The sequence below is a fragment of the Vipera ursinii genome, assembly GCF_947247035.1.
Source record: "Vipera ursinii genome assembly, chromosome: 7".
Classification (NCBI taxonomy): domain Eukaryota; kingdom Metazoa; phylum Chordata; class Lepidosauria; order Squamata; family Viperidae; genus Vipera; species Vipera ursinii.
The window spans coordinates 74703420-74716138 of record NC_139521.1 but is presented as its reverse complement, the minus strand read 5'-3'; the positions used below and the strand labels follow the sequence as shown (position 1 = coordinate 74716138).

The window sequence follows — 12719 nt, the reverse complement described above, 5'->3', positions numbered from 1 at the left end:
AAAAAAAAAAAAAAAGCTTGAACTAAATGTAACGCAAATTCGTGGAGTCCTCGGCCTATGACCAAAAGGGAGCCCAACATTTCTGTTGCTAAGCAGGACAGTTGTTAAGTGGGTTTGGTCCCATTTTACGACCTTTCCTGCAGGAGTTAAGTGAATCACTGCAGATGTTAAGAGAATCCAGCTGCTTGTCAGAAGGTCGCAAAAGGGGATCGCGTGACCCTGGGACGCTGCAACCGTCATAAATACGAGTCAGTTGCAAAAGTTTGGATTTTGATCACGTGACCACGGGGATGCCTCAGCAGTCCTAAGTGTGAAAAAAGGTCATAAGTCAACTTTTTTCAGTGCTGTTGTAACTTCGAACAGTCACTAAATGAACTTCCAAGCTTGTGTCCTTGGATCACTCAACCGTTGTCTCTGGATGGAACCTCCAAATAGAACAAGGATAGGATAGGATAGGATAGGATAGGATAGGATAGGATAGGATAGGATAGGATAGGATAGGATAGGATAGGATAAATGAAGAATAGGATAGGATAGGATAGGATAGGATAGGATAGGATAGGATAGGATAGGATAGGATAGGATAGGATAGGATAGGATAAATGAATAGAATAGAATAGAATAGAACAGAATAGAATAAATTAAAAATAGAACAGAATAGAATAGAAGTAGAGTAGATTAAATGAAGAATAGAATAGAATAGAATAGAATAGAATAGAACAGAACAGAACAGAACAGAACAGAACAGAACAGAACAGAATAGAATAGAATAGAATAGAATAGAATAGAATAAATGAAGAATAGAATAGAACAGAATAGAATAAAAGTAGAGTAGAATAAATGAAGGATAGCATAGGAGAGGAGAGGAGAGGAGAGGAGAGGTTGGAATGGACCTTGGAGGTCATCTAGTCCAACCCTCTGCTCAGGCAGGAAACCCTCTACCATTTCAGACAAATGGCTGTCTAGTCTCCTCTTAAAAATTTCCATTGTTGGAACATTCACAGCTTCTGGAGGCAGGTTGTTCCACTGGTTAATTGTTCTAACTGTCAGGAAGTTTCTCCTTAGTTCCAGGTTGCTTCTCTCCTTGGCTAGTTTCCATCCGTTGCTTTTTGTCCTGCCTTCAGGTGCTTTGTTGGCCCTCCTCCTCTTTGTGGAAGCTCCTGAGATATTGGAACACCGCTTTCATATCACTCTTGGTCCTTCCATTCATTAGTATATTGTCTTAGTACAATGATTCTATGTTGGCTGTGTAGCTAGAGACTTTCCTTAGGCATTTATGGAGGAATGGATGAAGTATCTCCATGACTTTATCTGCTGCAGCTAACTACCCACTGTTATGAAAACCTAAAGCCAACTTTTGGTCAATTCCTCTTCTCCATGCAGCAGTGAGCTTGAAGATGTTGATAAAGACCAAATCCAGTCAACTTTGGGAGCTGCAATCTCTCCTTGTGAAGACCACAAAACAGGAACGTCTCTTCCTGGAACTCAACATTCATGACTGAAGGACTTTTCCAACTCGATGAACCAAGGGCCACCCTCCTACTCTCCAATGCCACCAACTCTACCGATTGTGGAGAGGACATCGTGCGGTATGGGGACACGGAAAAAGTGGTCATTGGGACAGCCATCTCCATCATCACTCTGTTGACCATCGCGGGGAACAGTCTGGTGGTCATCTCCGTGTGCATCGTCAAAAAGCTCCGGCAACCATCCAATTATCTCGTGGTTTCCTTGGCCGCGGCTGACTTGTCCGTCGCCCTGGCGGTCATGCCCTTTGTGATCATCACAGATTTGGTGGGAGGCAAATGGCTATTTGGCGAAGTCTTCTGCAACGTGTTCATTGCCATGGATGTCATGTGTTGTACGGCATCCATCATGACCCTCTGTGTCATCAGCGTGGACAGGTAAGGGTGTGAGGGTGTTCCTCAGGTTTGATCCTAGGAGATCATGGAAGTGATCAGAGGTGATCATAGAGGTACAGGCTTGGAGATGACATGGGGAACTAGACCTCCTCAATCTGGGGTCATCCACGGAGTTGGTCTTCAAAGACTCGAAGTCCAACACATTCGGAAGATCCCAAGGAAAGGTGAGCTAATCTAGGTTGCTCATCTTTAATCTAGTCTAGTCTAGTCTAGTCCAGTCCAGTGCACTCCAATAATCTAATCTAGTCTGGTCTGGTCTGGTCTAGTCTAGTCTAGTCTAGTCTAGTCTAGTCTAGTCTAGTCTAGTCTAGTCTAGTCTAGTCCAGTCCAGTCCAGTCCAATCCAATCCAATCCAATAGTCTAGTCTAGTCTAGTCTAGTCTAGTCTAGTCCAGTCCAGTCCAATCCAATCCAATAATCTAATCTAATCTAATCTAATCTAATCTAATCTAATCTAATCTAATCTAATCCAGTTCTGTCCAATGCAATGCAGTGCAATGCAATGCAATGCAATCCAATCCAATCCATAACTAATCTAGATTAGCTAATCTCCAGTTCTTGCATCCAAATAGATAAATCTCTTTCTTCTTTTCAAAATATTCAGGTAGAACACATCTAAATTTAGGTAACTGTTGTGATTGCTGATTTTCAGCTAAAATCTTCTCTCCTATCAAATTAAACACTTTCGATCTAGAGTTGCCCTTGGAAGGCATCTTTTCTGTGTAATGCCTGTCAGAGAATTAAGGTGGGTCACCGTCACCCTATTGATCTTCCCTACTGCAGACGAAATATATCCATTTGCAGCTGGCTTTCATGCCTAAGGCGGGACTGGAACTCACCCTCTCCTGGTGATTGGTCCAAAGTCACCCAGTCGGCTTTCATGCCTAAGGCGGGACTAGAACTCACCGTCTCCTGGTGATTGGTCCAAAGTCACCCAGTCGGCTTTCATGCTTAAGGCGGGACTAGAACTCACCGTCTCCTGGTGATTGGTCCAAAGTCACCCAGTCGGCTTTCATGCCTAAGGCGGGACTAGAACTCACCGTCTCCTGGTGATTGGTCCAAAGTCACCCAGTCGGCTTTCATGCCTAAGGCGGGACTAGAACTCACCCTCTCCTGGTGATTGGCCCAAAGTCACCCAGTCGGCTTTCATGCTTAAGGCGGGACTAGAACTCACCATCTCCTGGTGATTGGTCCAAAGTCACCCAGTCGGCTTTCATGCCTAAGGCGGGACTAGAACTCACCGTCTCCTGGTGATTGGTCCAAAGTCACCCAGTCGGCTTTCATGCCTAAGGCGGTACTAGAACTCACTGTCTCCTGGTGATTGGTCCAAAGTCACCCAGTCGGCTTTCATGCCTAAGGCGGGACTAGAACTCACCCTCTCCTGGTGATTGGCCCAAAGTCACCCAGTCGGCTTTCATGCCTAAGGCGGGACTAGAACTCACTGTCTCCTGGTGATTGGCCCAAAGTCACCCAGCCGTCTTTCATGCCTAAGGCGGGACTAGAACTCACCGTCTCCTGGTGATTGGCCCAAACTCACCCAGCCAACTGTCATGCCTAAGGAGCGACTAGAACTCCTGCCTTCTGATTTCTATGCCAGAACCTTAACTACTACAACAAACTGCACTTGTATTTATAACCAGATTTAGACAAATCAGTTTTACTGCTGTGAATTACAGCCAATGGTTCTTGCTTGGCTTAACGCAGGGGCAGGCAACTTTGGCTCTTTTATGACTTGTGGACTTCAACTCCCAGAATTCCTGAGCCAGCCATGCTGAGGGGAAAGGGAGAGGTTTCCAAGCTGAGCCATGCTGGCTCAGGAATTCTGGGAGTTGAAGTCCACCAGTCATAAAAGAGCCAAAGTTGCCTGCCCCTGGCCTAGACCTAGGCCGCTTTATGACTGGTGGACATCAACTCCCAGAATTCCTGAGCCAGACACACTGAGGGGAAAGGGAGAGGTTGACAAGCTGAGCCATGCTGGCTGAGGAATTCTGGGAGCTGAAGGGCCAAGTTTGAAGACCCCTGCCCTACGGGGAGATCTGTCATAACTCCGACTGGTTGCTAAGCGACCGGCAGCAAATCGAGGCCTTGCTGCATGTTGAATCTGAATAAATGTTTTCCAGATACCTGGGCATCACTCGACCTTTGACGTACCCGGTCAGACAAGACGGGAAACTGATGGCCCAGATGGTCTTTGTGGTTTGGCTGCTCTCCGCCTCCATCACGCTCCCTCCCTTGTTCGGCTGGGCCAAGAACATCACGGTGGGAGGCGTGTGTCTCATCAGCCAGGATGTCGGCTACACCATCTACTCCACCGGCGTGGCCTTCTACATCCCCACGGCGGTCATGCTGCTCATGTACCACCGGATCTACAAAGCGGCCAAAGCCAGCGCCCGGAAACACCGCTTCGTGGACTTCCCCAGACCTCGGGACCAGGACCGTATTATCTGCGTAGACTCTGGCGTCCGTCTTCCACGGAGCACCAGGCGCAGCCAGACCTCCAAGGAGTGCGCCACGCTGTCCAGGTTTCTTCACGAGGACCACAAGAACATGTCCATCTTCAAGAGGGAGCAGAAGGCCGCCAGGACCCTGGGCATCATCGTGGGTGCCTTCACCGTTTGCTGGCTGCCCTTCTTCTTGATGTCCACCGCCAGGCCCTTTCTCTGCGGCAGCCGATGCAGCTGTATCCCGCTGTGGCTGGAGAGGACTTTGCTGTGGCTGGGTTACACCAACTCGCTGATCAATCCCTTGATCTACGCCTTTTTCAACCGCGACCTGAGGACTACGTTCTGGAACCTCTTGCGGTGTGATTATCGGAACATTAACCGCAGGCTTTCGGCCGCCAGCATGCACGAGGCCTTAAAAGTCACCGAAAAGCAGGAGGGTGGGTTCTGAAGGGCCGAAACCCTTTGCAATGTTAGAAATGTTGGCACCCTTTTCCCCCCAAAAAACTCCTACTCACCTAGAATTATCCCGGGACAGCAAAAGCTCGCCGAGGCAGAAATTCCTGGTTTTGTAGGGAATCCACAGATTTCAATAGAAGAGAATGTTTGTAGCTCAGGGTTGAAATGTGAGGTCCTTGGTGCTCTCCGGGCTGGGTAGTTTTCTTGCAGACGTTTCATTACCCAACTAGGTAACATCATCAGTGCTAGAAGGGAGTGGGGTTTATGGAGAGGAGGAGGAGAAGGAGAAGGAGCAGGAGCAGGAGCAGCAGGAGAACCAGGAGGACCAGGAGGACCGGGTTGTCCTTGCTGGTCTCAGAGCTTGGTGCTGTTCTTGCAGACATTTCATGACCCAACTAGATAACATCATCAGTGCTAGAAGGAAGTGGGGTTTATGGAGAGGAGGAGGAGGAGGAGGAGGAGGAGGAGGAGGAGGAGGAGGAGGAGGAGGACTGTGGGTTCCTTGGTGCTCTCTGAGCTGGGTGGTTTTCTTGCAGACGTTTCATGACCCAACTAGATAACATCATCAGTGCTAGAAGGAAGTGGGGTTTATGCAGAGGAGGAGGCGGAGGAGGAGGAGGAGGAGGAGGAGGAGGAGGAGGAGGAGGAGGAGGAGCAGGAGGAGGACTGTGGGGTCCTTGGTGCTCTCTGAGCTGGGTGGTTTCCTTGCAGACGTTTCATGACCCAACTAGATAACATCATCAGTGCTAGAAGGAAGTGGGGTTTATGGAGAGGAGGAGGAGGAGGAGGAGGAGGAGGAGGAGGAGGAGGAGGAGGAGGAGGAGGAGGAGGACTGTGGGGTCCTTGGTGCTCTCTGAGCTGGGTGGTTTTCTTGCAGACGTTTCATGACCCAACTAGATAACATCATCAGTGCTAGAAGGAAGTGGGGTTTATGGAGAGGAGGAGGAGGAGGAGGAGGAGGAGGAGGAGGAGGAGGAGGAGGAGGACTGTGGGGTCCTTGGTGCTCTCTGAGCTGGGTGGTTTTCTTGCAGACGTTTCATGACCCAACTAGATAACATCATCAGTGCTAGAAGGAAGTGGGGTTTATGCAGAGGAGGAGGAGGAGGAGGAGGAGGAGGAGGAGGAGGAGGAGGAGGAGGAGGAGGAGGAGGACTGTGGGGTCCTTGGTGCTCTCTGAGCTGGGTGGTTTCCTTGCAGACGTTTCATGACCCAACTAGATAACATCATCAGTGCTAGAAGGAAGTGGGGTTTATGGAGAGGAGGAGGAGGAGGAGGAGGAGGAGGAGGAGGAGGAGGAGGAGGAGGAGGAGGACTGTGGGGTCCTTGGTGCTCTCTGAGCTGGGTGGTTTTCTTGCAGACGTTTCATGACCCAACTAGATAACATCATCAGTGCTAGAAGGAAGTGGGGTTTATGGAGAGGAGGAGGAGGAGGAGGAGGAGGAGGAGGAGGAGGAGGAGGAGGACTGTGGGGTCCTTGGTGCTCTCTGAGCTGGGTGGTTTTCTTGCAGACGTTTCATGACCCAACTAGATAACATCATCAGTGCTAGAAGGAAGTGGGGTTTATGGAGAGGAGGAGGAGGAGGAGGAGGAGGACTGTGGGGTCCTCGGTGCTCTCTGAGCTGGGTGGTTTCCTTGCAGACGTTTCATGACCCAACTAGGTAACATCATCAGTGCTAGAAGGGAGTGGGGTTTGCCAAGAGGAGGAGGAGGAGGAGGAGGAGGAGGAGGTGGAGGAGGAGGAGGAGGTGGAGGTGGAGGAGGAGGAGGAGGAGGAGGAGGAGGAGGAGGAAGACTGTGGGGTCCTTGGTTCTCTCTGAGCTGGGTGGTTTCCTTGCAGACGTTTCATGACCGAACTAGATAACATCATCAGTGCTAGAAGGGAGGGAGGTTTACGGAAAGGAGGAAGAGGAGGAGGAGGAGAAGTTGGAGGAGGAGAACAGCGAGCGTGGGGTTTTTAGTGCTCTCTCAGCTTGATTGTCTGCTTGCAGACATTTCCTTATGTAACCAAAAACAAAAATAAAAATGGTGCTTGCTCCCGTTCTATCTGCTAGGGGCCACCATCTGCTTTACCCTCCAGTCGAACGGAGGACAAATCCTCCCCTCTCTTCTAGCACTGATGATGTCACCTAGTTTGGAGATGAAATGTCTGCAAGAAAACCCACCCAGCTGGGAGAGCATCCAGGACCCCCACAATTAACGTCCATCTCCTCCAGGCCAGTCCACAAAAGCTATACTCCTTCATACAAACACTGTCGTCGCCTGAATAACGCTTGACTTCGTGGCGGGAAAACGAAGGCCCCAATGAAAGCGACGTTCATTATTGACCCAATTTCCAAAGAGTTTTGTTTTACGATCGCCCAGAGGTGACTTTTCCTCTCCGGAGACGACCAAGTAAGCGCTTCTGTACAGTTGCTTTGGTGCTTTCTGCAAATGTGACGGGGACTTCGAATGGGGAGCTTCGGGTCCCGCTTATCCCTGAAGGAGTGGAGATGTCAGGTCCCCAAAACTTTATTCTTTCCTTTGCATCTATAATTCTACTTTTGGGCCCTGCCATTCTGCTGGGGGGGACGGAGGGGGAGCTTTGCATTAGCTTGGGATAACTTTCGCTTTCTACTTTCCCTCTCCCGCCTCCATCCCTTTGAGAAAGGAAGGGGTCTCCCTCATCAGGGCGACGGTTACGGAGAAACCAACGCCGGAGAAGACCTTGAGATGCACACACACGCACACACACACACCCCAACCGTGCCAGTTACCCACGCACCGTTGCCACCGGTGGATCGGCTGGATTTCCAATGGACATCGTGACTCTGGGTGGGAGGAGGAATCTTGCTAGTTTAGCTATACCTTTCAAGTGGGATTTCCGCCCCAGACCTCGCCTCGACTTCCTTACTGTCGCTGACCCCTAATGAAAGTGTCCTTTGGAGACGATGCCTGTGTTGAAGGAAAAGTCTTCATCGTGGTTCAGTCCGAGCTGGGAATAAACGACATGGCGACTGCTTTAGGAAGGAAGGTTGCAGTTTGTTGACGAGGAGAGCCAGACAGGAAGATGGCTCTGGAAGAAAAGAGAGCGAGCACATGTAGGGAGTGGGTTTTTATACCCTCTGCAGCCTTTTGTTTGGAGGTTGTTTCCTATTCCTGTTTGAGGCTTTGTATTTCCAGTGTCCTGAGTCTGGGTGGGCCCTTTGGCCTCTGTGGGTCAATCCTATTATATCCTGTGTTAGAGTTTGGGTGGGGTATGTCGATTTTGACCCGGTGGCTCAGTGGGTTAGGACGCTGAGCTTGTCGATCAGAAGGTCGGCAGTTTGGCGGGTCGAATCCCGAGTGCCGCATAGCAGAGTGAGCGCCTGTTACTCGTCCCAGCTTCTGCCAACCTAGCAGTTCGAAAGCATGTAAAAATGCAAGTAGAAAAACAGGGACCACTATGGTGGGAAGGTAACAGCGTTCCGTGCACCTTTGGCGTCTAGTCATGCCGGCCACATGACCACGGAGGCGTCCTCGGACAAGTGCTGGCTCTTCGGCTTTGAAACAGAGATGAGCACTGGCCCCTAGAGTCGGAAACGATTAGCACGCATGTGCGGGGGAACCTTTACCTTTACCTTATGTAGATTTTAGGTGTCTTAATCTTCTAGCTTCAACCTTCCTGAATGGATTATCACATCTGCATTTCTACAGAGCTGGTTTCTGCTTGGGGAGGGCCGGGAGACTTGGGGTTATTAAGAAAAAATCTGGGCATGCTTTTCTGCCTCTTCCTTTGAGGAAATGTATTTTTCTGCCCTTTTAATATGTCCTTCTCGGTGGGGCGGGGGGCGGGGGGGGGCTGACTTCCCACCCCTGTTTCAAGAGTTCTGCTTTCTTGGGTGTTTAGTTGAGGTGGGTCCTTACAGGAGAACTAAGAATGTGAGGGAGAACAGAGGCGTCATTTTTTTTGCCTCCGTTAAACTCCTGATAAAGAATCCAGAAGATTGCATTCAAGGGAAATTATATTTATCCCCACCAGTGCAAAGCCCGACGCAATAACACGTGATACAGCTAGTCCTCAACTCGTCACCATTCATTTAGTGACCGAAGTTACAACGGCATCTTTTTTTTTTAAAGCCATTTACGATCAGTCCTCGCACTTACGACCGTTGCGGCGTCCCCGGGATCATGCCATGGAAATTCCGGCCCTTGCCAACTGAGATGTAATTGTGACGGTTACGGCATCCAGAGGTCACCTGATCTTCATTCGTGACTTTCCCAGCCAGCTTCCCACCAGCAACGTCCTCGGAGGAAACTGGGTTTGCTTAACGACCACGGATTCGCTTAACAACCGTGGCAAAAAAACCGGACAATTGAGCATGGCTCGCTAAACCTTGCTTTTAACCACAGAAATTCTGGTGTCGGCTGTGGTCAGGACTCAAGGACTACGGGCGTTGTATCACCATTGCTGTCAACCACAACGACATCATGTAATTTATACCCTTGGTTGGTTCGGATTCTTCCAAACCTTTTTGCAATCATGGTTACCCTTTCAAATCAATTCTCTGATTCTTTGCAAATGGAGAAAAAAGTCAACACCTGAAAGGTCGCCAAAGGAGGTTGAGCATTGCTCTGTGTGTGTGTGTGTGTGTGTGTGTGTGTGTTTTGTTAGATTTTGTATTTTTTCCTTTAAGAAACAGAAATGAAAACAGGGCCTGCTTGTCTAAAAATGAAGCATGAAACCTCATGTAGTCTAAGAAATATACCAATAAAAAGGCTTCTGGTTTACTAATAGGCTTTTTTTAATTAATAAGGGAGGGAGGGAGGGGGGAGGAGGAGGAGGAGGACTGCGGGGTCCTTGATGCTCTCTGAGCTTAGTGGTTTTCTTGCAAACGTCTCATGACTCAACTAGGTAGCAACATCAGTGCTAGAAGGGAGGGGGGTTGTGGGGGGAGGAGGAGGAGGAGGACTGTGGGGTCTTTGATGCTCTCTGAGCTTGGTTGTTTTCTTGCAGACATTTCATTACCCAACTAGGAAACATCATCAGTGCCAGAAGAGAGTGGAGAGGAGGAGGAGGAGGAGGAGGAGGAGGAGGAGGAGGAGGAGGAGGAGGAGGAGGAGGAGGAATTCTCACATATCTAAAGGCAATTGAAGGAAGGCATGTTCCTTTAAGCCTGACACACACACACACACACACACACCTACACACAGTCCCTTGAAAACAATTACCTAAATTTGTTTGTTGAGCTAAATAAAGTATCCTCTGTTCCCGGAAGGACCTGGATTTCCAGGTGAACAACAATTGTCTTTCTGCCTCACTGAACTTGAACGTCAGGCGGGAATTCAGCAATGTCAAATGACAAAACCTTTTTAGGACTGTGCAGCTGCCAATCAGAGCCCAAGCTCTCCAAAAATATGCCAGGAAAGAGTAGAAGTAGGAGACAAAGAATTGGGGAAGACGAGAAAACAGGATGTCAAAATCTAAGTGGACTATTGATGGCCAAAAATGGCTGGGGTGGTCTCGGCGGATAATCATCATCGTCATCATCGTCATCATCATCTGCAAGAAATATCATTTGCCTGTAAGCAAGAACTGGTGGGATGATAAAACAGAGAAATTCATAGAAAATGATAAAATTAAACTGCTCTGGGGCATCAGAATTCAAACAGACAATCACCTGCAACACCCCAGGACTTAACACTTGTCGATAAGAAAGACAAAAAAAGTCTGGATAGTGGATGTGGCGGCGCCTGGAGACAGCAGAATAGACGAGAAAGAACTGGAGAAGATAACAAAACACAAAGACCTACAAATAGTAATGGAAAGACTGTGGCAAAGGCAAGCAAGGGTGGCACGAATAGCCATAGGCTCCTTGGGTGCAATCCCAAAACAACTGGAGCACCACTTGGACACCATCATTGGCATTGACCAATCCGCCATTAGTCAATTGCGAAAGGCAGCCTTACTAGGAACTGCTCCCATCCTGCGACGAGATCTGTAATACCAACAAACATCCACATCTGCCTATCCCAGGTCCTTGGGAAGGACTCAATAGGCAGACAAAAATGCCAAACAAAATGACTGTGCAATGATCAATAATAATAATAATAATAATAATAATAATAATAATAATAAGAAGAAGAAGAAGAAGAAGAAGAAGAAGAAGAAGAAGAAGAAGAAGAAGAAGAAGAAGAAGAAGAAGAAGAAGAAGAAGAAGAAGAAGTAGTAGTTGGAAGGGACCTTAGAGGTCATCTAGTCCAATCCCCTGCTCAGGCAGGAAACCCTGTACCATTTCAGACAAATGAAAAAATCTTGGATGTCTCTTAGAAAATCTGTGCATTTTATATCTATCTGCAGGTATTTCTTAGGGTTTTCAGACACTGAAATCACGAGAGTCCTTTTCCCCCCCCACCCCTTTACTGTTATTTCTACCAGCCAATAAGAAGAAAAATTCTTCTGAATATTTTGTCCTCCGACACTCTTATGAAAATATACTCTGTGCCCTAACGGATTGCTCGTCAATCAAAAAGGGCCGTCGGACCACCAGTTCAAATTCAGATGGTTTCTTAACAAAAACACAATCGTAGGGGGGTCCTCACAGATGGTCCTCATTTGTGTTAAAAATGGTTCTTATTAGAACAGAGACATCAGCTGGGGTCTAGTGCTTAAGGCGCCAGGCTAAATACTGGGAGACGGTGAGTTCTAGTCCCACCTTAGCCACGAAAGCCAGCTGCTGACTTTTGGCCAATCACCAGGCGACGGTGAGTTCCAGTCCCGCCTTTGACATGAATGCTGGCTGGGTCACTTTGATCCAAGTCACTTGCTTAGTGCTTGCTCCAGTTTTAAACCGAGATACCCATATTTAGGGAAGAAGAGGACGGCCATCCGAACGACGGGTCAACACAGTTACGGGGATGATGGACACGGCCATGGAAGGCCCAAAGAACCAATTTGGGGACAGGTCATCCTGGAGAACATTCATTTATGCAGTTGCTACGATCGATCCAACATGAGGGCACATCGTTAATCATCAAACAGAGCGAAGGATAATTAAGAAGTACACCAGGCGTGCCGGAATCAGAAGCACCATAGTTTAGGGGGCCCAACTGGGCCATGCAGGAGCTGGGTGACCGCACATGCGCAGTGCTGCGTACACAAGCGACAGGCCCGCATGCATGTCGCTCACACAAATGGAGCTGTGCACACCCCACTCCCCTGATCCAGAAAGCTTGGGGACCGCTGCCACAGGTACGATGGGACAGTTTTTCATGCTCGCTTGTCCGCAGGCAGTCCTCGATTTACGACAGCCATTCAGCTCAACATTTTCGGTTGCCGCGTGAGTCATTTGTTCGGTGAGTTTTGCCCCTTTCTTCCAACGGTTGTTAACTGAATCGCTGCAGGGGGTCAAATTTAGCAACCCGGTTGCTAAGCGAATCAGGCTTCCCCTATTGACTTTGCCTGTCACGAAGCTGCAAAGGGGGGGGGTGTAAATCACGTGAGTGTCTGAATTCTGATCACATGACCGTGTGGGATCCTGCAACGGTGTGAAAAACGGTCGTAAGTCACTGCTGTTGCCATTTTGAACGGTCGCTAAATGAATTGTTGTAAGTTGAAGACACCCTTTGTATAAGTGGAATTTCCCTCCAATGGGATTTTCCCACGTATTTTACCAAGAAACCTAGATAGGGCAGCCTAGAAAAGTCAGTGCCCTCCTAACCATACCCAAGCACTCCGAATTTGTTGGCGATAACCATTTAGCTATCCGAGTTCATGGTGACCTAACCCTAACCCTAGGTGGAATTTTCCTCCAATGGGATTTTCCCACATATTTTACCAGGAAACCTAGATAGGGCAGCCTAGAAAAGTCAGTGCCCTCCTAACCATACCCAAGCACTCCAAATTTGTTGGCAATCTCCACTTAGCTATCCGGGTTCATGGT

The 12719-nt window shown here is 48.6% G+C and overlaps 1 protein-coding gene across 1 annotated transcript; it reads left to right on the top strand.

The window, feature by feature from the left end:
• Nucleotides 1-1494: 1494 nt before the first annotated feature.
• Nucleotides 1495-4813, top strand: LOC310643043 (5-hydroxytryptamine receptor 7-like; the record flags this gene model as incomplete). The annotated part of the gene is made up of 2 exons (XM_083367075.1): nt 1495-1904; nt 4042-4813. 2 exons carry the CDS (start codon nt 1495-1497, stop codon nt 4811-4813), a joined length of 1182 nt encoding a protein of 393 aa, XP_083223201.1.
• Nucleotides 4814-12719: the final 7906 nt, after the last annotated feature.